The following is a 25,504-nucleotide window of genomic DNA, read 5'->3' as shown; positions in this document are numbered from 1 at the left end:
TTAACTGGCCCACAAAATAATTACTGCTGAAACCAAAGTGTAAATTCCTCTGGCATATCTATATACAGTAAGGTAAAAGGGTTTTGCTATTGCTTTTTAGCATTTAAAATTTTTCCTTCATCTTGCCTCAAAATTTTTTAAAATTAATTAACTAATTAATTAAAAAAAAATAAAAGGGACTTCCCTGGCGGTCCAGTGGTTAAGACTCCGCACTTCCACTGCAGGGGACACGGGTTCGATCCCTGGTTGGGGAACTAAAATCTCGCATGCGCATGGTGTGGCCAAAAAAAAAAACTTTACTACCTGCTTTTTTCTAAATGTTCATATCCCTCAATAGCCTAAACAGGATAATTTTATGGGTAAATTAAATCACACATAAAAAGTTCTACTCAGTAGATTATAAAGGTTGTTAGATATTTTTTAATTTTACACAAATTTTCATTTCCCTCTCAGAAATAAGTTTTTCCCACCAGGGCATTCATATATGCAGAATTTTTCCATCTCTAACATTAAATGTACTTTATTATTTTTGAAAATGAGAACTCTGTATATGATTATTTTGGGTCAATCATAATACCTGATTGACCAGCACAAAGAAGTATTTACAGATAAGCACTAATAATATAGAAAACTAGCTGTTGGATAACACTTTTTAATTAAAAATTTAAAAACACGAGTTATAGTTTTTAAATACAACAATCCATAATTCATGAAAACAAGTGTTTATACTAAAAAATATGACCAATGTAGTTGATAAAATACAAAAGAGGTTTCATTGAGATTGGAGAAATAAGATACGCAACATGAAAAAGATAATATGGAAGTAAATGCCTCTATGTAAAAATATTGATTTAAAAAAAAAAGTGAATCTATTTGATGAAGTTAAGTGAGTTATCCAAAGATTCAATATTGTGTATAAGTAGAAACTTGTTAAAAATTTCAAGAAATTCTATTAATGACATGGCATTAGAATCAGACATATATCAATATTTTTTCCATTAAAACCTGAACATCGGTCTTTGATGAGCTTTCATATGGTTTTCTATAAGCTTGGTTCTAACCAAACGCTCCCCAGACATATACCCACCTGTACAGAGAAAAGTCAGTGACAAACCAGGACCAGCCACAGAATTTGTAGGGCCTGGTGCCTAATAAAAATGCAGGGCCTCTTGCTCAAATGTATTAAAAATTTCAAGACAGCAACAGCAGAGCATTCGACCAAGTGCGGGGCACTTCTGACTGCAGGTCACATGTCCGCGAAGCCAGCCCTGGTGACAAGTATAGACAGAGGTCTGACCAAAGACCCTGACCTAATATGACCCTAGAAGAGTGCCTGGCGGATGACAGATGTGCTTGATGAACTCCGAGGAGTTCAGCTCCCAAAAAGACCCATAAAAGCAAAGGGCCATCTCATCTAGGCAGAAAATTTAACTAATTACCATGACACTATTACACATCTAGACTCTATACCAAACACTGACGGAACCAAGAAACAATGTGCACTGAATACATTCCACAATGTTTAATTAGAAAGTTAATTAAGTCAAGGCCAGATAGTCTCAATACTAGGACCCAAAAGAGACCTCTTTGCCCAGCCTGACTACTGTTTTCAAATGATGCTAAAGATGCGGCAGCTGGTAAGCAGTTCACACAGTGTCCTCCCAGTCAGATTCCCCTTCCCCAGCCCTGCAGGAGTGGACAGTCCCTTCAGAAGACAAAACACGCCATCTGACTTGAGCAGACTTCATCACCTCGTGTGTTGGGTTTTGGTCCTGATATGCAGCGTGTTTCTCCTGTCTGCACGGTTCCCTTCCTTTCAAACTTCCTTGCTCTTCCTTCACCCCCTTAGTACATGCAGGCCACCTGATCACCCCAGATTTTAGGAAAAAGGAAGAGGAGGTGTGGCAAGTGATAACACTGTGGCTTCACACAAAAGATGGCAGCTGGGTGAGAAGAGACTTTAGGAAGTTTAAGGGGCTGGGGGAGAGGATTCCAACCCAACCTTTCACACAGGCCTCAGCCTATTTGCTACCTTAACAAGTAAGAGACCTCCTTTTAAGCTCTCGGCATTGTTACGTGCAAAGGGCTCGTTAGGTGCTATATGAGCACCAGCTAAAATTCTAACCATGTACAACTTAATCTTACTCTGGAAGAGAGCTAATTTGTCCCAGGAAGGGACATATGAGAGCTAATATGTCCCTACATGCTCTGCCAGGGCACTGCACTCAGCACTTTATGTATCACTGCAATTAATATGAAGAACAATGCCATGGATAGGTATGCAGACCCCCATTTTACAAGTGAGGAAACTGAGGCGCAGAAAGTACTTTGCCTGGGTCATCCAATTGGTTGGTCCACCTAAAACCCAGGTACATCTGACTCTGAATTACAGCTCTAGACAATAAGGTTTCTTTCTAGTGCCTACCTTAACCGAACTAATGTAATCTTATGTAGCAACAGCAAAAACAAAACAAAAAACGACTGCAGCACAAGAACTGGGAGTCACGGAAAGACACCTTGTAGTCAATTCTTGAACTCAGCAACTATTTACCGTGGGGCACCCTGTGTCAAGCCCCGTGCTAAGAGATGGATAAAAAACAGTGAAAGCAAGAATAATCAGGGCTTATGCTGCAGTAGGAGATACGCCAAACGAATAGACAATTCCCACCAGTGGGATTAATATCAGGATAGGAGAAGCGATTTTAATGAAACACCTTTTCTGTTCTTCCTATTTCTCCTCAACTCCGCCTCCCTCAGCTTCTGCTCACTTACTGGTTTAGGAGCGTTTGGGGTTACACAGTTGGCTGTGCTCGATAATCACATGGCAAAACCTTTCAGACCCACAAACACCCACCAATATCGGAGATTTTTTCACCATCTCCAATGTTTCTTCAGTGCTTCTAAAAAGCGATTACGATCAATTTCAAAAGAGTGCATGTAACAGAGTTTGCCCAGAGTAAGAAACAACGGAAACATTTATCCTCACCACAGATTTTTCTAAATGTCAAAAATTCTGATCATCGGGCTTCCCTGGTGGCGCAGTGGTTGAGAGTCCACCTGCCGATGCAGGGGACACAGGTTCGTGCCCTGGTCCGGGAAGATCCCACATGCCGTGGAGCGGCTGGGCCCGTGAGCCATGGCTGCTGAGCCTGCACATCTGGAGCCTGTGCTCCACAATGGGAGAGGCCACAACAGTGAGAGGCCCACGTACCGCAAAAAAAAAAAAAAAAAAAAAAAATTCTGATCATCTTTACAGACTAGCTCAAATCCTCCCAGAGCCCTTCCCAGATTTCCCCAGTCAGGATTCACTGCTCCATCAACTGTACTCCTTTACTTAAATATCTATTTCGGCCCTTGGACTCTAGTTGGAGTTGGCTGTGTTCCTGTCTCCCCATTGCAGTACGAGCTCGCCGAAGGTGAAGACCAGGTCTTACTCATATTTGAGACGGTATCTCCACACATGTATCCCTCAATACCCAGCAGAGAGTAAACATCCCACATATATTTGCTGAAACTACACAAACAAAATTAATATTTTATCATATACCTATTTGCCACTCTTTCTTAAATGTTTTAAAGATTAACTGTAGTATGATTCAGTGTGCCCAGATTATGGTTCAAAATTTACACTTGGAACTCTTCAGGCCCCAAACACCCTGCTAAGAATAATATACAAATCTACCTCCACACCTTTACTTCCTACCTCGGGAAAGAGGAGAACAGAGTAAAGAGTAAATAAATATTTACTGAATGAATAAAGGAATTAGAGATCATAATAGGAAATGGTAAAAGATAAAATTTAAAAGGATATGTTCTGGGACTTCCCTGATGGCACAGTTAAGAATCCGTCTGCCAATGCGGGGGACACAGGTTCAAGCCCTGGTCCAGGAAGATCCCACATGCCGCGGAGCAACTAAGCCCGTGCGCCACAACTACTGAGCCTGCGCTCTAGAGCCTGTGAGCCACAACTACTGAGCCCACACGCCTAAAGCCCGTGCTCCGCAACAAGAGAAGCCACTGTAATGAGAAGCCCGCGCACTGCAATGAAGAGTAGCCCCCGCTTGCCGCAACTAGAGAAAGCCCAAAGGCAGCAACAAAGACCCAACGCAGCCATAAATAAATAGATAGATATGTTCGCCAAATATCTTCTTCCCACTTTTTAAACCCATGGCTTCACAGTGTATGGATGGCTCCCCAGTATACCCCTGGAGCTGATACCTCACTCAGAGCTACGTACTCTCCCATCTCGTTCTGTCTTATTCTGTCTTGAACCTATTCAGCAATGAAATTGGTCTTGTCAAAGTCACTAATGACCTCCACATTGCCAAATCCCATCGTTGAGTCTTGGTCTTCCTTTAATTTACTTTACTGGCATTCAACAGAGCTGAACACTGCCCTCTGTCATGAAACACTTCCTTCTCCTGGACACCAGAACTCCAGGTTCTTGTCTTTCCTTCTATCTCAGTGGCTATCCCTTGTCAGTTCTTTTCTGGGTCCTCTTTTTTTTTTTTTTTATAAATTTATTTATTTTTATTTATTTTATTTTTGGCTGTGTTGGGTCTTTGTTGCTGCGCCTGGGCTTTCTCTAGTTATGGTGAGCAGGGACTTCTCATTGGGGTGGCTTCTCTTGTTGCGGAGCAGGGGCTCTAGGCACACAGGCTCAGTAGTTGTGGCTCGCGGGCTCTAGAGCGCAGGCTCAGTAGTTGTGGCGCACGGGCTTAGTTGACCCGCGGCACGTGGGATCTTCCCAGACCAGGGCTCGAACCCGTGTCCCCCGCATTGGCAGACAGATTCTTAACTGTGCCATCAGGGAAGTCCCAGAACATATCCTTTTAAATTTTATCTTTTACCATTTCCTATTATGATCACTAATTCCTTTATTCATTCAGCGCCACCAGGGAAGCCCTCTGGGTCCTCTTTCCATCCCTTCTCTAAGTGCTGGAGAGGCTCAAGGCTCAGTCCTCTGACCTCCACTCTTCTATCCAGGCTCACTCCCTAGGTCATCTGTCCATTCTCATGATTTTAAATATACTGACAACGTCCTGATTGGTATCCCCAACCCCAGCCTTCTTCCGTAACTGCAAGCCCAACATATATCCAACAACCTACTTAACATCTCCAAGCAGACAAATAATAAGCAATATAACAAGAATATGATCAAAACAGAGAGCTTAATTTCTCCCTCTAATCTCCTCTTTCAGTGTTCCCCACCTCAGTACAGAACGACTCCATTTTTCCAGCTGTGTAGGCTGAAACTCTTGGCGTCACTGTGGTAGAGATAGCTAGTTGCTTCCTCCTCTAAACATTCAGCCACCCTTGCATTTGGTTATGGCCACGTGACTAAGTTCTGACCGAGGAGGTGTAAGCAATGATGTGTGACACCTCTGATCATGCCCTTGACGGACAGGAACATGTCCTCCCCTTTGGTCCCTGAGGACTGGAATGCAGACGTGCGTGTAGGCACTGGAGCAGCCACCTTGGACTACAAGCTAGATGCCTCATACAGAGGATACCAGAGCACTAAACAGAACTGGCTCCCTAGTAATCATGGAATGATTAAACCGGCTCTCAACCACCTACCCAGATTTTTACTGAAAAGAAAAATAAGCTTCTCTCTTATTTAAACCATTATTAGTTTGGATCTCTCTGCTGCAGCAATCAAACCAATATCTTAACTAATATATAGAATTTGGAACCTAGAAGTAATCAACCCAGACAGAATATCAATACGTGGCAGTGGCTTAGGGCTCAGCATGGGCACAGATTATTGCAGGATGGAAGGCTGGTAACCTTGTTAGGCCACAATAAAACGTTTGGTAAAACCTGTGACACCTCAGAAAATAGTCTGCATGCCTACACGGCCTACAATTCTAGGGGAACTGGTTGAACGATTCAGAATTTGGGTGCCTATTGGCTTCTTGCCACCTTAAGCAAGAAGTTCCGCAAGAATGAGACAGACTCAAGCTGCAGTTTGCCGATTTGCCTGCAGAGATAAAATGGAAAACAGGCCTGCCTAAGGCACGTCCACAGTCTAGTCTAAGTTTGCTCAGACTCTGGTAATTTGGGGATCAAGTAGGGTTGAAAAAGCCAACTCCTTCAGGCTCCTGAAAGAAACAAGCTGGAGACACTGTTTGGCCCCAGGAAGGGGATATTCTCCAATGACCTGGCCCCAAAGGACTGCGTCAGCAACTCCCACCACTGCCAAGGCAGCGAGACCCCCTACCACAGCCTGGCAGGAGCTGACAATGGCTGTGGACCAGTGAGGGATCTGTACTCCCCATTCTTCCCTTTTCGAAATGGTAGTTATTTCCATGATTCTATCCTACTCCACCACAGCACATGGTGGGGCGGGGGCGCGGGGAGGGGAAAGCAGCTGATAACTTGCATTTTAATCTCAAGGTTCCTGGATGGTATATCACCCAGAGATTCTGGACTCAACTGAAGGTTGCCTCCTTAGGAAAGCAGAGCGTGTGTTTTAGGTTTCAGAAGAAGGGTTTGAACAGAATGGCCTTGACTGTACTCCCCTTCTAACGTAAGAGAACTTTTTAGCTGAGCATACGGCTACCCAGTAAGAACGGCAGTTCTCAGCTTCCCAGCAAGGAGCTGCGGCCACGTGACTCAGGTTCTGGCCAATGGGAGGTGAGCAGAAGTGAGTGATGTGTGCAACTTCCAAGCTGTGCCGTTAAAGAGGAGCATGACTTCTCCTTCCCCTCTCCTCTTGTCCCTCTGGCTACAGTGCAGACAGACGTGGACCAAAAGATGGATGCCATATGTTAGGAGAGTTGGTACAACCGGACAGAAGGCGCCTGGGCCCCTAATGAGCGCAGAGCCGCCACAGCAAACCCAGCCTCCTACCCAGACTTCTGTTTAGAGAGAAATAAACATCTATCTGGTTTAAGCAGCTGCTATTTCGTGTCGTGTTACTTCAACTGTTACAACGGTCCACTCGATGACATCCCAGCTCAGGTGGCCATTCCTGACTCCACTCCACATCCATCCCATCACCCAGTCCTACTGGCTCTACCCACAAAATATCTGACCATCCTCTATCTGACCTTTTCTCACTTTCTCCACCACAAACCCTGGTCCTGGGACTCCTGCACTGGCCTCCTAACCTTTCTCTCCATTTTCACTCTTTCCCCCTTTATCTATTCTCTTCACAGCAGCCGCAGTGATTCTTTTAAAACATAAATCAGGGACTTCCTTGGTGGTCCAGTGGTTAAGACTCCACGCTCCCAATGCAAGGGGCCCGGGTTCGATCCCTGGTCAGGGAACTAGATCCCACATGCTGCAACTAAGACCCGGCGCAGCCAAATAAACTAATTAATTAATAAATTAAAAAAAACCATAAATCAGAATGTAAGCCCCATGAAGGCAAGGATCTCTGCCTGTATTGTTCATTCATATATCCTCATGATCTAAAACAAAGCTGGGCATATACCATATGTCATCAAATACAAAATGTCACTGACTGTGAACTGCACCGTTGTTTTTTACACCACCAAGAAAAAAAACTACTGTCCATTAAACCACAACAAAATACCTTAACAACAGACCAGGCCAGAGTAGTACTCAGTTACACCAGCCTCTCATTGCTTTGAAATTTCTTTCTGAGAAGGTGGAGTGTCTCTGACCTTCAATTGCATTGCCTTCTAACTGTATGTTCAATTTCAAAATGTGACACAGCTTCAGAGACTTGTGGATTTCTGCCTTTCTAAGGCTCCCTAATGCACTTGGTTGCTGCTTTGCAATAAAATATGAAATTGTGGTCATTCTTTCACCAACATTTTCTTTGTTTTCTTTACTAATATCAAATTGAGACCCCACTGCTGTTTCCATTTCTCTCTGCATACAAAGTAACATATGCTTTCACTGCTAATCAAAGTGTAATTTGGGGGGAGGCATTTAAAATAGCAACTATATTTATCATGCACAGCATCTAATTGAAGGTACAACAACATGAACGGGTATAACCAGGTTTACACATAAACAGGAAATGACAACTTTCACAACTGCCACGTGGCCAACCGTGATTACACCAAGAAGCATCCCAATTTCAAAGATGTGAAAATGTGAAGTCAAAAAAAAAAGGGTGGGGCACCTCAGAATTGATTGAAACCCAGTTACAAGAACTCAGTTAATGTTTGCTGAGTGAATGAAAGACCTCATCTCCGGCCACTGTGCCCTTGCTTAGCCGGCTCCAAACACACTGGGCCTCCTTGCTGCTCCTAGAGCAGATGGGGGATATGCCCCTGGTTCCTGGTGTTCCCTGTTACTGAGAACTCTCTTCCCCCTAGATGGCCCCCTGTCATCCTTTAAATTTCTTTCCAGAAGTCACCTCCTAAAATTGCACACACTCCTCGCATTGCTCTCCATCCCTTTATAGCCTATTTTATTTTTCTCCGTGGCACAGTCACCAAATGACATCTTATGTGTATGTATTTGTTTATCACGTCTCCTCCCACTAGAATGGAGCTCCACGCAAGCAAGGCTCGTGTGGTGTCTGACCTGCAGCAAGTAAATAGCAAGTATCACTGAATGAGCTGCTACAGGAAGCTCTCTCCACCTGGACACACCACAAGTACCTTCTGAGAAAATGCATTCTGTGCCAAGCACAGGCCTGAAGACCCAAGGAGCCGTTGTCAAAAGTCTTTCTGTCTTTTTCCCCTAAAAGAGTAGAGGGCTATTTGATGAGCTCCACTCTTAGCAATAACGAGGGCTTCCACTTCCCATCTCAAAAGGGACAATAAAAATGCCGTAACCATGACATCTAGCTCAGATTATTCCTATTTTGGAGGTAGTTTAGCAAAGGGATTAAGAACTCTGGGATCAGACTCTGGATTAGAATCCAGGTTCTACCACTTCCTCGTTGTCCACCTTTTGGCAAGTTAATTTCTATCAGCCTCAACTTTTTAATCTGTAAAACGGGGCTATTAATACCAACCTTGCTGAGCAAGTTAAGTGCTTAGCACATATTAAGAGCTTCATAAATATCAGCTATTATCATTACCATTCTGTGTTTCTTGGCTAAAATGAACAAAAAGGAGTGGAGAAGGGGCCTGGGAGGCAACATCCCACTCTCCTTCCAGGCTTGAGGAAGGAGAATCCCGGTTATCAAGTGAGTGTTAGCAATGACCTACTGGGAAAAAAGTGAGCTTAGGTCCTGAGGCCTGTTACAAAGAAAGAAAAGGTCAGAGATGGAGATGTTAAGAGCAGAAAGGCCCGGGCTGGCGTCTCTATGTCAGCTCATCTTTCAGTGGTCCAAAGAAACTAATCTGCTTTCTCCAAAATCTGCTCCTTGTCTGGAATTCCTTCTCTCTCCTCCAATCCATCCTTCTCCCAAACTAGAAACCAAGGAGTCATCTTCTTCTTTCTTCCCCTGCCTCCACCTCTTTCACATCAAACTTATCATCAGAAGTGGGTTAACTGAGATCCTCAATATTTCTGATGTCTGCTCTCCTCTGTTCCCATTGCCAAGGCCTTGCTTCAGACTCCACTGCCTTGTTCCCCATAGCAACAGCAGCCACCTTCTTCCTATCCACCTTTGACACCCTTGCCAGTTATCTTTCTAATCCCTTAAAATCCCTCAAAGGCTTCTGATAGTCTTACTGAGAAAGTTCAAACTCCTAAGCATTTCTGAAAACCATTGGAGACCTGGTGCCTTTCTGCCTGCGGCCACTCCCCCAGGCAAATCCTGTCTCCAGTCCCACTACTTCTTGTGGTTTCCTGAGCTCCCCAGTTTCACAGCCGGTTTCAAGAGCCCTTCACATAAGCATCGCTTTTTCTTGAAAGTTTTCGCTAAGACGCTAAGCCACCGGGGCTCCCTTCTAGTTTTTCTTACGGTCTTGTGCGTGGTCCACAATAGCTCTGAGCACCCTGTGTTGTAATTGCTAGACTCCTAGCTATCTCTATCTCTACCTATCCCTTAACCCCAGTTAAATAATTTCTTTAAGAAAAAGACTGTGTGTCTCGTAACCTACGTAACATATTGCTGGAAATGCACCGCATCTTTTTTTTTAAAATATCTTTATTGGAGTTTAATTGCTTTACAATGGTGTGTTAGTTTCTGCTTTATGACAAAGTGAATCAGCTATACATATACATATATCCCCATATCTCCTCCTTCTTGCCTCTCCCTCCCACCCTCCCTATCCCAGCCCTCTAGGTGGTCACAAAGCAACAGCATCTTTTTATTTATTTATTTATTTTATTTATTTATTTTATTTATTTATGTTTTTGCGGTACGCGGGCCTCTCACTGTTGTGGCCTCTCCCGTTGCGGAGCACAGGCTCCGGACGCACAGGCTCAGCGGCCATGGCTCGTGGGCCCAGCCACTCCGCGGCGTGTGGGATCCTCCCGGACCAGGGCACGAACCCGTGTCCCCTGCATCGGCAGGTGGACTCTCAACCACTGCGCCACCGGGGAAGCCCCAACAGCATCTTTTTAAAAAATGTTTGCTGAGTGAATGATTTTGGAGGGGTGTGATGAGAGTCAGCACCAAAAAGACTATAAACTTGATCACATCATGAATGAATTCATAAAAAACAACACTTTTACAGAAAAACTATGCAGATCAAGCATGTTTGTAGGATATTTATATAGAAGCTGTGGTGAATTTATTGCCAGTTGTTGGGCAGTAAAATACAGTAAAAAGAGCTTTTAGATCAGGAACCCTGGGTTTGAACTGCAATTCTGTCACTTCTAAGCCAGGGCACTATGGACTTAACCTAATTCTCAGTTGCTTCACCTATAAAACAAGGAAATTTTAAGGAACTGCTGGACTGCACTGTTTTATCAAATGAGACAATGGTTGTAAAATGCCTGGCACAGAGCAGGTTTCTAAGACTGTTAATAAATGTTGGTCCCTTTTCACTGAAAAAACACTGCTAAAATGTCCAAGGTCATATATTCTGCATTTGGGAAGGAAGACAACTTCTAAAACCTTGACCACACCCTGAATCCCAGCCAGCCCTCTTGAAGATGAACTAGGTCATACAGATTTTGCAAAAAAAAAAAAAAGAAAATCATTTCAATGAAAACACATCATCACCACAGTTGAAAACCAGTTTAAAATACCTGCCCTACTCAGAGTATCATTTTGGTATAAAACAAAAAACAAAAACAAAAAAAACACAAAAAAACAACAATACATGAGCAGGGTACAGAATGAATGTAATGTAAATAATGATGCCTTGAAATGCAGGTTCCTGAAGAGAATAAACATAGTCATGAATCTGCTCTATACAGCAAAGGACTCATTGTAATGTCCTATATAAACATCAGTGAAGTTAAAGAAATACTCTACTTAGAAAGCACAAGAGAAGAAAAGTACAAGAATTCAAGGTGATCTATGAGAGGGACCAAAAAGTACCCATAATGTAAATCTTCTAAAGCTACTACCCTGGTTATAGCAGGCTCTATTTTTCATGGACTGCATTCTCATATATTTTCATTTTGCTAAAATATGAAACTCTGTCTTACCTAATTTCCTTATTTAGATTGAAAGATGAATGTCTTGACTGTTTACACCCTGAGATGCATGTTTGAGTTTTCAATAATATAAATGTATTATTTTCTAACCAAATAAATGTCAACTACCGTATCTGTGACACAAGTTTCCACCAATAGAGTAATAATAAGGCAAAAGTTCTGGAAATGTCTCTGTTGAGAACTGTTCACCTAATCCCAGAATTAAAGGAAATGGATTTAAAAAAACTTAAGCTTTTTCCCCATAAAATATTTGTTTTAGATTATGCTGAGAGTAAAATTACCAGTTATTAAACTGTCCCTTTGTGTTCAGGCCAACTAATTTGTTGAACATAATTTTATATTGATCTTATATTAGTGAATTTAATTTTTCACATTTATTTTAATATTTTGTTGACCTTGAAAAATGTCTATCTCCTCCACAATGATTACATTTGTTCCATATATGGTAAATAAAAAAAAAAAAGTTAATACCTTCCTCAAGGACTGGATAAAGTGAAGAGCTACAGTTCAGATTATACAGTTCTTTAACTGGTCGGTACGCTTTAATGGTTTTCTTAGTGAAAACTCAAGTATGTAAAAACTTCTAAACCAGGAACAATTTAGAGAATGTCAAGAAAAAAAGTAATTCCTGGAGGTAAAAGACTTACTAAAAAACTCTGCCTTAAGAGAAATGATCCACTAGTGTTAATGTTAAAGAAGAAAGGGGGATGCACTTTAAAAAAACTACACAAAACAAAGTGCCTCTAAGAGGATCTGTTGAGAGTTCCTACCTGAATGAAAGAAACTGTTCAATATTCTTCTAATTTAAGATTACACTATTGATGTATTTAGAAAACAAAGTCAGTAACAAAGAATGGGCAATCCTGACTTTCCAAAAAGCCAGGTATCAAAACCAACAAAATTATTTGCTTCCTTTCCTATGTGACCCTTAACCCACCACTTGCCTGCCTCATCTCTGGAGAATTTTAGTCCCTAGGTAAATATATTGACAGCTCTGCAGCTAAAACTGAAGCATGGAAGTTTTACAGTACAACCAACCTGAAGGATGACTACTTTCATAATACTGTAGGGAAGTTTTACATGAACTGTGGAAGAAATGGTAGGTGGAAGAGAGTGAGGCCAGCAGGGGTCCTGAAAGGGAAGCTCCCAATATGTAAAAAAAAAAGAAGGGAAAAGTCAACAGAGTCACAGGAAAATCCTTGTACCCTAAATGCCACTTTTTCTTCTTATTATTAAATAATCTTGAAAACATCAAGAAGGGGATCTGTAAGACTCCTTTCAGAAATGATAATAGGGGGAATTTTCAAAGTCATTTGCTTCCATTTGCTTCCTGTTCAGTGTCTGTTACAGCAAAACACAAGTTTGAAAGGGCCAAAAACTAGAAAAAGGCATAATGAAAGAGAAGTATGCCAGAAGCCATTAGTGGTCTGTTAAATTGCTACAATTTAACTGTAATTCACGAAGCTATTGAGAAAATACATATTTTGTTAAATATCAAAGAATCTGTCTGTAGACTTACCCCAAACACATATGTAATGTTTAATTAAATTATACAATGAAATGCCACACATACTTGGGATTTCAAATCCTTTAAAAACATACACCTATACATTATGATTCCTCCCAAAATCATTCTTTAGATCTCTGCAGTAAGGCGCGCGCGCGCACACGCACATGCGCGAGCGCGAGCGCGCGCGTATACACACACACACACACACACACACACACACACACAACTTGATGTAAATCTAGCCCTTCTTGCTTAAATACCCTGAAGAAAAGAATGAAAGCCTCAGTATGCTCTCCTCTTCTTTAGACCCTAAAAGAAGACTCGAAAAGAGACAAATGGAGTTCAGGATGGAAAAAGAAGGCAAAGAAATACAAGAGAATACAACCGGAGACCCTCTCAGGGACTCATTTAATTCTTAGAAAATGTCATCTCCATTCCTGCCCAAAGGCCAGGCACCACTGGCGCAATATCAACCCTATCCAAAGCGCCAAAGAGTTGCCAACTAATCTCCCAAGGTGTCCCCCAACCTCCTCACCTCATCAGCGCTCAGCTCCTCCATCGCTTTCCTCTTAATGGTGAAAGGCGTTAAGGAGAGATCTTCTGTTCTTTGAGACCAGGGCGGGAGGAGAGTGGAAGGTGTCTATCGGGCTGTCTAGTCCCCCGAATGGGGGAGGTTTCAGAACTGCATAGTCAGAGGTTAAAAAATAAGAACACGAGAGGCAGTGAAATGCCCTGGCGTCGGTCACTCCAATTGCCCCAGAGGCTCCTACAGCTGCTTACGCCACGAGCAGCCTCCTTTGACCGCCACTGCTGCTGCTACAGGGTTATCGTAAGGCGCCACTTTTTACCCTCTGCTTCCCAGGTTACCCAGACTAGGGAGCTCGGTCTCCAGCTCTCCTCGTGCCCGGAGCCTACTGTGTCTTCCTGGTGGTGGCGCGGCAGCTGCGCTTCCTCCAGCAGATCGTGCTCTCCTTCCAACCCTTTCCCCCTGGCGGGAAGTGTTCAACTGCAGAGTGGGTGCCCAGAGGAAAGGCGACCCCAGAGCCGCCCAGGCAGAGCCCAGCACTGAGGAGGGAAGCTCCTCCCCTCCCAAAGCAGGCCGGCCACGCCCCGCCTCCACACCGGAGCCTGGGCAAGGGGGAGGGGGAGGACCGGACTCGCGATGTTCTGGCTGGAAGAGTAAATCCTCCTACCCTCCACCCCTACTCTTACCCCCTCGCCCCGCCAAGTATTATTCATCAAAACAACAGGGCGGCCATCTTTGAAAGGGATCACGTGACCCCGTCAGACAGGCGGGGTTTCTGGCCCCAGGACGAGGCAGCCAATGGGCCGCGGGCGTCGGGCGGCCCATTTCCTCTCTCCTGCGTCTCCTCCCGCCTCCGCCCCACCCTCTCCCCGGCAGCCGCGCGGGGCGGGGGGAGGGGCGAGCGGGGCCGCGGGCGGGCCGGCCGAGCGCGGGGGGCGGGGCGGAGAATTGCCATGGCGACGGCGCGGGGGGGCGGTGCGCGGGCCCGGCCCAGGTAGGTTCCCGGGAGGGCCACGCGGGCGGGCGATGGCGGAGGCCGCGGGGCACGGCTCCTGCAGACAACGGGAAGATTGGCCAGAAGGGGACTCCCGCCCGCGACCCGGGCCCACAGCGCCTCCGTTGTTTCCAGGCTTTTCTCTTCAGCGGTTCACAAACGCCTCTCGACTCTCCACGATGCCGCCCAAACGAACTAAAAGAAACGGAAAACGTCTCCTTTCTGCGATGAGCGTTCTCTACCAGCCTGACCGCTCACATTCTGCAAAACCTTTCTACGTAGACTCTTCCTCCTCCGCAACGAAAGCCCATTTGGAAGAAAACTTTAACACAAGTAGAACTTCATTTCATTTCACTTTGTTCTTTTAGAGAGATAATTTCTGATTTTTTTAAGTGTGTTCCAAATATGAAAGTATAAATGGGTTTGAGACCCAGAAAACTTTGAAGTGCATACACAAACACGAGGAGGACTTGTGGAGCCAAGGAAAAGAAACCATCGTCCTCACCTGGACAAGAATACAAAAAAATTTTTAATTGAAATGTGTGTCATCAAAACATCATATTAGTTTTAACGTGTACAGCATAATGATTTGACATACGTATATATTGGGAAATGATTACCACAATATGTTAACACCCATCACCACACATACTTGTTGTTTTTTTTTTCTTGGAATGAGCACTTTAAAGAGTTATTCCCTTAGCAACTTTCAAATATATGATACAGTATTGTTGACTGTAGTCCCAATGCTGTACATTACACCCACAGGACTTCTTATAACTGAGTTTGTACCTTTTGACCACCTTCACCATTTTGCCCACGCACTATCCCCCTCTGGCAACCACCAATCTGTTCTCTGAAGAATGCAAATATTTTATAATATACAAGTCTAAACAGTGGTCAACGTTTAACAGCGTCATGAAATTCCAGATTTTGCCACCTACGAAGAATGTAATGTATGCGATGGTTTACTTAACCATAATATTAAAGATTGCATTCCAGAATTAAAAGTCACAATTTTTTTTCCTGCTACTTACTTAAAATAGTAACCTGACAACCAGATATGTAAGGAATTTGTAAGTAAAATCAGACCACTGCTGGCTTTACATACTATCTGCTCTCCAGGAAAGGAATTCTGTGTAAGCCAGAATTTAGACGCCTGGTGACATTGATACCAGTACATTTACTTCTTTTTTTAAACGTGGTCATTGCCATATAATTCGTATTCCATACAATTCACCCATTTAAAGTGTACGATGGTTGTAGAATATTCACAGTTATCAACCATCATCACTAATTCCAGAACATTTCATCACCCCAGAAAGAAACCCTGTACCTGTTAACAGTCACTCCCCATTCTCCCCTCCTCTCCCTCTGGGCAACCACTAACCTACTTTCTGTTTCTACCAATGGAATCCTACTCTATGTGGCTTTTTGTGTCCAGCTGCTTTTATTTAGCATATGTTTTCAAAGTTTACCCATGTTGCAGTATATATCAGTACTTCATTTCTTTAATGCCGAGTAATATTCCATTGTATGGATATACCACATTTTGTTTATTCATTCATCAGTTAATGGACATTTGGGTTGTTTCCACTATTTGGTTATTATGAATAATGCTGCTATCAATATTTATGTGTAAGTTTTTGTGTGGACATTTGTTTTAATTTCTCTTGGATATATACCTAGGAGGAGAATTTCTGGGTTGTATGTTTAACTTTTCAAGCAACTGAAAAACTGTTTTCCAAAGCGCCACACCATTGTACGTTCCACCAGCAATGTATGAGGGCTCCAATTTCTCCAATCCTCACCAACACTTGTTAGTAGCTCTTTTTTAGAATAGTACACTAGGGCTTCCCTGGTGGCGCAGTGGTTGAGAGTCCGCCTGCCAATGCAGGGGACGCGGGTTCGTGCCCCGGTCTGGGAGGATCCCACATGCTGCGGAGCGGCTGGGCCCGTGAGCCATGGCTGTTGGGCCTGCGCGTCCGGAGCCTGTGCTCCACAACGGGGGAGGCCACAACAGTGAGGGGCCCACATACCGCAAAAAAAAAAAAATTAGAATAGTACACTAGTAGATGTGAAGTGGTATCTCATTGCAGTTTTGTGTTTTCATTCCTCTGAGGGCTATCAATATTGAGCAACTTTTCATGTATTTATTAGTTATTTGTATATCTTTGGACAAATATCTGTCCAAGTCCTTTGTTCATTTTTTAATTGGTTATTTGTCTTTTTATTGTTGAGTTGTAAGAGTTCTTTATATACTCTGGATATTAGTCCCTTAACAAACATGTAATTTATAAATATCTTTCCCATTCTGTGGATTGTCATTTCACTTTCTTGATAGTATCATTTGCAGCACAAATTTTTTTTATTTTGATGTAGCCCAGTTTCTTTCTTTCTTTTGTCGTTTGTGCTTTTGATGTAATACATTCACTTTTACAAGGCATATTGAATCATTTATTATCTCTCTTAGTCAGTTTGTGCTGCTATAACAGAATACCATAGACTGAGTGGCTTTTAAGCAACAGAAATTTATTTCTTAGTTCTGGAGGCTCAAAGTCAGAGGTCAGGGTGCCAGCATGATCAAATCTGGTGAACTCCCTCTTCCAGGTGGCTTGTACTAGCTTCTCCTGGTATCCTCACATGACTGTGAACAGAGAGCAAGCAAGCTCTCTAGAAACTCTCATAAGGGCACTGATCTCATTCATGAGTACCTCACCCTTATGACCTCATCTATTCCTAATTATCTCTGCAAAGTAATACCATCACATGGGGGGGGTGTCAACACATGAATTTGCGGGGGACACAAACATTCCATCTGTAACAATATTCAAATATTATAGGAAATATCCTTCCCATTTTGTGGCTGGAGAAAGTGAAACTATGAATATTAAATGGCCTGCCCCAAGTCAAATGGGAAAATGATTAGAAGTCTTGCTTCCCCTGAATTCTTTCCCTATCACACAAATATCTCTATATATCACAAGAACACAATATCTAGAACAAAATGGGTATTCGAAAAATGTAAGATAAAGTACTGATTGTATGCTTGTTTGCAGAGTAGTGTTACTGTGAAAATGCCACAGTATTTTATTCACCATAGATTCCATGTCCAATCTAACTTTAACCTTTTATGATTTATGACATTTGGATTTTCTGACATAGAATTCACTTTTAAAGCTGTCTCACTATTTTAAGACTAAGAAATACAGGGATTTTTTACCATTTGCAAGACAACTCCACTCCCTTTCTTTTTCTTCAACCCCAAAGTACTCTTTCTGCAAATATAATGAGTTTTGTAAAATCACAAAAATTAAAAGTAAACTCTCTTTAGCCATGTACTGTATTTCCCATGGTCTTTTACAGGATGAATCCCTCTAATATGTTTTTTAGTGCCTTTTACAGTTGTGTTTTAAACTGCCCAAGTGCTGGAGTACCCACCACTTCCCTTAGGGGAAGCTTTCCCACAAAATCGTAAATAAGGGTATCTCAGAGGTGTTCATGATACTTAGCTTAGTTCATTGTTTTGCTCAGTTTCTTCCATCTTCCATCTTCTAAAGGGGGCATGATATTACCCCCTTTAGATCATGCAAAATAATCTGTCTGCCTCATTTGGGAACTACCAAGCATCAAGGCCCAAGACAAATTAGTTCTCAAAATTACCTAGAAGTTAGCAAAAGTACTGTTTAATACTAGTAACAGATAAAGGAGGAGAACAAACTGAAACATGTGACTGAAAATAAAAGTATACTTTGGGCAGATTTTGTTATTTTATAAGGGGAAAGGAGTTTTTGTGGGGTTTTTTCACTTGAAAGTAAAAATAGGGACTTCCCTGGTGGCGCAGTGGTTAAGAATCCGCCTGCCAATGCAGGGGACACGGGTTTGAGCCCTGGTCCGGGAAGATCCCACATGCCGTGGAGCAACTAAGCCCGTGCGCCACAACTACTGAGCCTGCGCTCTAGAGCCCACGAGCCACAACTGCTGAGCCCGCATGCCACAATTACTGAAGACCGCATGCCTAGAGCCCATGCTCCGCAACAGGAGAAGCCACCGCAATGAGAAGCCCACGCACTGCAATGAAGGGTAGCCCCCGCTCTCAGCAACTAGAGAAAGCCCACGTGAAGCAATGAAGACCCAACACAGCCAAAAAAAATAAATAAAATAGTCTTTAGAAAAAGTAAAAAATAGCCTCCTAGTCAATTAAAAGGCATTTGTGAAGGTAAATTCTAGAACTTATAATCTTTTAGGATAGCTTTTATTCAAGTGCCAGGATATAGAGAGCTCACTGGACCAAAATTTGTCTTTCTGATGATCTACAAAGCTAGATCTACCAAGCTTCCTGATGATCTTCCTTTAGATCTACGAAGCTACCTACATCTATAAGTACAATATATTCTGTTTTCTCTGTTGCCATCAGAGGTCAGCCCCTGCACCTGGACTCTGGATTCCTTCCCCTCCCACCTTCTTAAGGACTTTGGTCCAGGATTTATCCTTTTTCTTTTGCACCATCATTTTCTTTCTCCCCACTGGACACATTTCTGCTCTAGGAACACTAACTTTAAAAACCCCTACCTTGACCTTACATCTCCTTTGGGCTATGCCTCCTTTATTTGCTTCCCTTCACAGCAAAACATCTCAAAAGACGTTTTGCATATTATTTCCACTCCTTCCCTTATTCCTCAGTCCAGTCTATCCTCTGTCTGTGTCATTCTGAGAAAATTCTCTTGTTGAGATCACCAACGATCTCCATCTACCCAATACCAGTTCCATTTTTTGTATCCAGTATTTATCAGCCTTCTCAGCAGCATTCAGTACAGTTGAGCACTTTTGAAACACTTTCCCCTATATTGCCTTTCACTGAGGCCACACTCCCTTGGGTTTCCTCTTGCCTCACTGGAAGCTCTTCCTCAGGTTCCTTTGCCGCCTCCTTCACCCGAGTTTTAAATATTGTAGAGCTGCAGGCTCAGTGCTGAGTCCTCTTCTCTCTGCCAACATGATACGTGCTGTAGACTAAAGTAAGTCCAAGAAGGAGAATAATGCTGGAGATCGGTGTTTCCGTATTAAAGAGGGTGGTCCTACGAATGAATCTGTATACAAAACAGAAATTGAGTCACAGGTGTAGAAAACAAACTTATGGTTACCAAGGAGGAAAGGACTGGGGGGGATAAATTGGGAGATTGGGATTGACATATACACACTACTATTTATAAAAAATAACTAGGGCTTCCCTGGTGGCGCAGTGGTTGAGAGTCCGCCTGCCAATTCAGGGGACACGGGTTCGTGCCCCGGTCCGGGAAGATCCCACAAGCCGCGGAGCGGCTGGACCCGTGAGCCACAACTACTGAGCCTGCGCGGCTGGAGCCTGTGCTCCGCAACAAGAGAGGCCACGATAGTGAGAGGCCCGCGCACCGCGATGAAGAGTGGCCCCCACCTGCCACAACTAGAGAAAGCCCTTGCACAGAAACGAAGACCCAACACAACCAAAAATAAATAAATAAGTAAATAAATACTTTTTTAAAAAGATGAAGACGGAGATTGTCCATTGAATTTAGCAACAAGCAGCTCTTCGGTGACCTTCAGAGCAGTTTTGGTGGATTGATGGGGCAGGAAACTGATCTAGGTATGTATAAGAAAGAATGCAGGAATAGACGACTCTCTCAAGAAGTTTTATGGCAAAAGAGAGCCAAGAAATGGGACAGTAGTTGGAGGGAGAAGTGGGTAAAACTGTTTTGTTTTTCATATTGGGAGAAATAATAGTATATCTTGCATGTTAACGGGAATTATCAGTTGAGAGGGAAATTTTTGAATATTTAGGGAAAAGTAGATTCTGTATACTATTGATGTCTTCTTTAAATCCTTGACCTTCTAAGAAGTATATTCTTATAAATTGGAAAAGTGTATTTCCTCTTGAAAGGAAAATAATAGCAAGATTTTTTCTTACATAAATCTTGTTTGCTATTGCTGTTGATTTGATGTTAGCAATTTTCTAGATTTTTAACCTTCTTCTTGCCTAAAATGATACAGCACACCTGCCAAAGAATGCCTACTGCTTTATGAGGCCATGTTAATCATTAGATGTTGTTTCTGGCTAGAATCACAGGTAATGCCTGTGACTGACTTAATGTCTCTGAAAGTTAACTATCTGAAATTTATGTATTCTGACTCTTACTTGGGCTTAGGATTCAGAATTCTGCTTGCTTGAAGGAGCATTTGATTTTTATAGGATTATATTGTTATGCCTAACGTCTGGGGTTGTTTCATACACTCAGCAGATGTGGTCGCAAATCCAGGAAAGAAAACCAGTACCGCTGACTCACTCTGTCATCTATTCGTGCATTTGGTAACCACTTATTGAAAGCCTATGATGGGGGAGTTCCCTGGTGGCCTAGTGGTTAGGCTTTCGGGCTCCCAGTGCTGTGGCCCAGGTTTAGTCTCTGGTGAGGGAACTGAGATCCCACAAGCACAAAAAGAAAAAAAGTAGAAAAAAGAAAAAAAAACCTATGATGGGCAAAGCACTATACAAGCGACCAAGACAAACGGGTGAATAACACTAGCATGCTAAGTATTCTCCTACCCATAAGATGCCTTACAGTCAAGGAGAGAGATAAAACAGACACACAACTTTCCTGGGTGTATATCCGGAGAAAACTCTAATTCAGAAAGATACATGTAGCCCAATGTTCCTTGCAGCACTATTTACAATAGCCAAGGCATGGAAGCAACCTAAATGTCCATCAATAGATGAATGGCTAAAGAAGATGTGGTATATATATATACAATGGAATATTACTCAGCCATAAAAAAAGAATGAAATAATGCCATTTGAAGCAACATGGATGGACCTAGAGATGATCATACTAAGTGAAGTAAGTCAGACAGAGAAAGAAAAATATCATATGATATTGCTTATATGTGGAATCTAAAAAGAAAAAATTATTGTACAAATGAACTTATTCACAAAACAGAAATAGACTCACAGACATAGAAAACAAATTTATGGTTACCAAAGGGGAAAGGCAGGAGGGATAAATTAGAAGGTTGGGATTAACACATACACACTACTATATATGAAATAGATAACCAATAAGGACTTATTTATAGCACAGGGAACTATACCCAATATTATACTCAATATTTTGTAATAACCTATAAGGGAGAAGAATATGAAGAAGAATATATATATATATACATATATACATATAGCTGAATCACAGTGCTGTACACCTGAAACTAACACAACATTGTAAGTCAACTATACTTCAATAAAATAAAAAAAATTAAAAACAAAAAACAAACCCCAAAACACGTATACAACTATAATACATTGTAGAAAGTGTAAAGTGCCATAAAAGAAATTCCAAGGGGGAATTCCCTTGCTGTCCAGTGGTTAGGACTCTGCAGTTTCAGTATGGAGGGCCTGTGTTTTATCCCTGGTTGGGGAACTAAGATCCTACAAGCCATGCAGCACAGCCAAAAAAAAGAAATTCCAGGAAAGCACAGAGGAGCCCAAAGGACAAAGAGATTATTACTTGTTTGGAGGACATTGCTCTGACTCACTGAAGCAGGCAGGTATTCTGAGGGAATTCTACCCAACAGCCTTCCTTCCAATGATCTCAATTAATGTCAGTATTTCCCCTCCTTTTAAAACATGATAATTCATTTTTATAATCCCCTGAAAAGCAGGAACATCTTGACCCCACTTTCATTTTATAGCCAAATGAACTGACTCCATCTCTTTTTGTAAAAAAAAATTCTATTAATGTTATATGTACTTAAAATGTAACATTAGAAAAGTTTCCTTTAATTTTTAAAACCTAATGAACAGTTGCATTTGAATAAAAATAAGATTTATTATGTTTTTAATCAGAAGAATACTCACAAACTCATCTTCTATATTTCCTCATTAAGTGAAAAGTATTATCGGGAGAAAACTACCTACCTCTTGGCTATATTTTCATCATAAGTCTCCTACATTCCTCCTCTCTCTCTACTCTGAGCATAAGAAAGGAACATGATGGAAGACACCACCTCACACGGGAGTAAGTCAGTCACACCAGATTCAAGGGGTTCAGAAAAAGATGTTTTAAATTTTTGTTTAAAAAAGGGAGTTGGGAGACTTCCCTGTGGTGCAGTGGTTAAGAATCTGCCTGCCAATGCAGGGCATATGGGTTCGATCCCTGGTCCGTGAAGATCCCACATGCCGCAGAGCAACTAAACCCGTGTGCCACAACTACTGAGCCTGCGCTCTAGAGCCCACGTGCCACAACTACTGAAGCCCGGGTGCCTAGAGCCCATGCTCCGCAGCAAGAGAAGCCACTGCAATGAGAAGCCTGCACACCACAACAAAGAGTAGCCCCCACTCGCCGCAACTAGAGAAAGCCCATGCGCAGCAACGAAGACCCAACGCAGCCAAAAATAAGAATAAATAAATAAAATAAATAAATTTTTAAAAATAAAAACATAAATAAATTTTAAAAATAAATAAAAATAAACATGACATACAGTGTGGAAGCCCTGGATTGATGGATTTCATTTATTTATTTGGTCATATTTCATTCCTCACCATGTTTCTGTATTGAGAACATATGTGTATTTTTATCATTATCAATATCTGGGTAAGTAATATAAACTGGGGAAAATGGGAATTCACTGGGAGTCCAGTGGTTAGGACTCAGCGCTTTCACTGCAGTGGCCAGGGTTCAATCCCTGGTCTGGGAACTAAGATTCCACAAGCTGCGCAGCGTGGCCTAAATAAATAAATAAATAAACTGAAGCAAAGAGTCCCGGAGAGAGCTTCCCTGGTGGCGCGGTGGTTGATAGTCTGCCTGCCGACGCAGGGGACACGGGTTTGTACCCTGGTCCGGGAAGATCCCACATGCCGCGGAGCGGCTGGGCCCGTGAGCCATGGCCGCTGAGCCTGCGCATCCGGAGCCTGTGCTCCACAACGGGAGAGGCCACAACAGTGAGAGGCCCGCGTACAGAAGAAAAAAAAAAAAAAAAAGTCCAAGAGAAATTGGCTCCATCCATAAATGGAATTTTTTTTTTTTTTTTTTTTTGCGGTATGCGGGCCTCTCACTGCTGTGGCCCCTCCCGTTGCGGAGCGCAGGCTCCGGATGCGCAGGCCCAGCGGCCATGGCTCACGGGCCCAGCCGCTCCGCGGCATATGGGATCCTCCCAGACCGGGGCACGAACCCGTATCCCCTGCATCGGCAGGCGGACTCTCAACCACTGCACCACCAGGGAGGCCCCATAAATGGAATTTATTGATTTACGTAACTGCAAAGTCCAGAAGCAGATTTTCAGGTCAGGTTTGTTCCAGAGACTCGACAGTGGACCCAAGGTTCTTGATCCTCTCTCTGTTTTCTGCAGTAGCTGCATGCTCCTCTGGGGGGCTTCCTTCACAGTGTGCTGGTGGCCCGCAGGATGGGTTATACTTCCTCATCCAAGCCTTGTAAGGAAGAGATTGTCTTTTCCCATCCTTCCCAGCTAGAATCCTGAAACCAGCTCACATTGGACCACTTGGACAACATGTAACCGAAACAAACAAACAAGCACTAATTGATTTAGTCTGGGTCACATGTTTCACTTCTAGAGCTGGGGTGGAGTTAACTTCAGCAGAACCAAATTGAATCCCCCTGAGCAAAATAAAAATCCCATTATCCACCCCACTAGTTAGAAAGCTAAATGACAGGGACTTCCCCAGCGGTCCAGTGGTTAACAATCAGCTCTTTCAATGCAGGGGCGTGGGATCGATCCTTGGTCGGGGAACTAAGATCCCACATGTTGTGTGGTGTGGCCAAAAGAAAAAAAGAAGAGATAAATGGCAGCTTCTCCTGAGAAATAAGTGACTAAGTAAATAGTCTCAAGTTGCTATTTTAGATAATACCAGTACCAGGGATGGAACTAGGTTTTGTAGTACCTAAAACATAAACAATTTCGGAGGTCTTCTTTAAGAAAAAGAATACAAAATTAGTCTCAAATGTGAATTTTAAGAATCAGAAAAATAACAGTTTGATTAACTGCCCCTAAATACATTTTATCTGCAACTTACTCATTGTCTCTTCATATGATAATTTCATAATGTAATTTTTTAGAGAGATTTTAAAAAGTAAACTTATCGTGGTTGACCTAAATCTACTTTTTATTACTGGTAGCTTAGGAAAGTTTCTTTTAGCTTCACAACTCATTATAGTAAGGATATTACATTATTGGTAATGATATGTAAATTTTAGGACTGTTTTTAAACTTGGGGCTATTTCTTTTTCTTTGGCCTGCGGGATCTTATTTCCCTGATCAGGGATCAAACCCACGCCCCCAGCAGTGGAAGCCCAGAGTCTTAACCACTGGACTGCCAGGGAAGTCCATTGGGGCTATTTCCATGAAGTTTCAGACATGAACTGGGATAATTCAGAACATCATAAGTTTTCTTATGCTGTGATTAACAATAACACTCTCAACTGAGGACTCACAATCACCAGTTTGGTTTTGCCTTCATCATGGTGTGTTATGTTTCATATTAACTCCATCAGTGTCAGTATTTTATGTAAACTAGCCAGAAATTTAAAGCTTTTGACTCACTTTCTTTTTTTTAACATTTATTTTATTCAAGTATAGTTGATTTACAATGTTGTGCTTATTTCTGCTGTACAGCAAAGTGATTCAGTTATAAATGCATACATTCTTTTTCATATTTTTTTCCATTATGGTTTATCACAGGATATTGCATATAGTTCCCCATGCTATATAGTAGAACCTTGTTGTTTATCCATTCTATATATTAGTTTACAATCTGCTAATCCCAAACTCCCAATCCATTCCTCCTCCACCCCCTTCCCTCAGGGCAACCACAAGCCCTTTCTATGTCTGGACTCACTCCCTTTCTTTTTCTAAAGTTAATTAATTAATTAATTAATTTATTTATTTATTTTTGGCTTCATTGTTGCGAGCAAGCGGGCTTTCTCCAGTTATGGCGAGCAGGGGCTCC

General features: G+C 42.4%; 1 protein-coding gene across 3 annotated transcripts in view; it reads right to left on the bottom strand.

The window, feature by feature from the left end:
* UBE4B (ubiquitination factor E4B) overlaps nucleotides 1-14,247 on the bottom strand; it is a 116,008-nt gene extending 101,761 nt beyond the window's left edge. For all 3 annotated transcript variants that reach the window (XM_060088942.1, XM_060088943.1, XM_060088941.1), the window contains exon 1: nucleotides 13,536-14,247. Coding sequence is in view for 2 of the 3 variants with exons in the window: in XM_060088943.1 (XP_059944926.1) it covers nucleotides 13,536-13,559 (24 nt within the window). In the remaining variant the exon portion in view is untranslated. The remainder of the gene's footprint in view (nucleotides 1-13,535) is intronic.
* Between the last annotated feature and the right edge of the window lie 11,257 nt (nucleotides 14,248-25,504).

This window comes from Mesoplodon densirostris, chromosome 2 (assembly GCF_025265405.1).
Source record: "Mesoplodon densirostris isolate mMesDen1 chromosome 2, mMesDen1 primary haplotype, whole genome shotgun sequence".
Taxonomy (NCBI): domain Eukaryota; kingdom Metazoa; phylum Chordata; class Mammalia; order Artiodactyla; family Ziphiidae; genus Mesoplodon; species Mesoplodon densirostris.
This window is presented reverse-complemented; position numbering and strand designations above follow the sequence as displayed.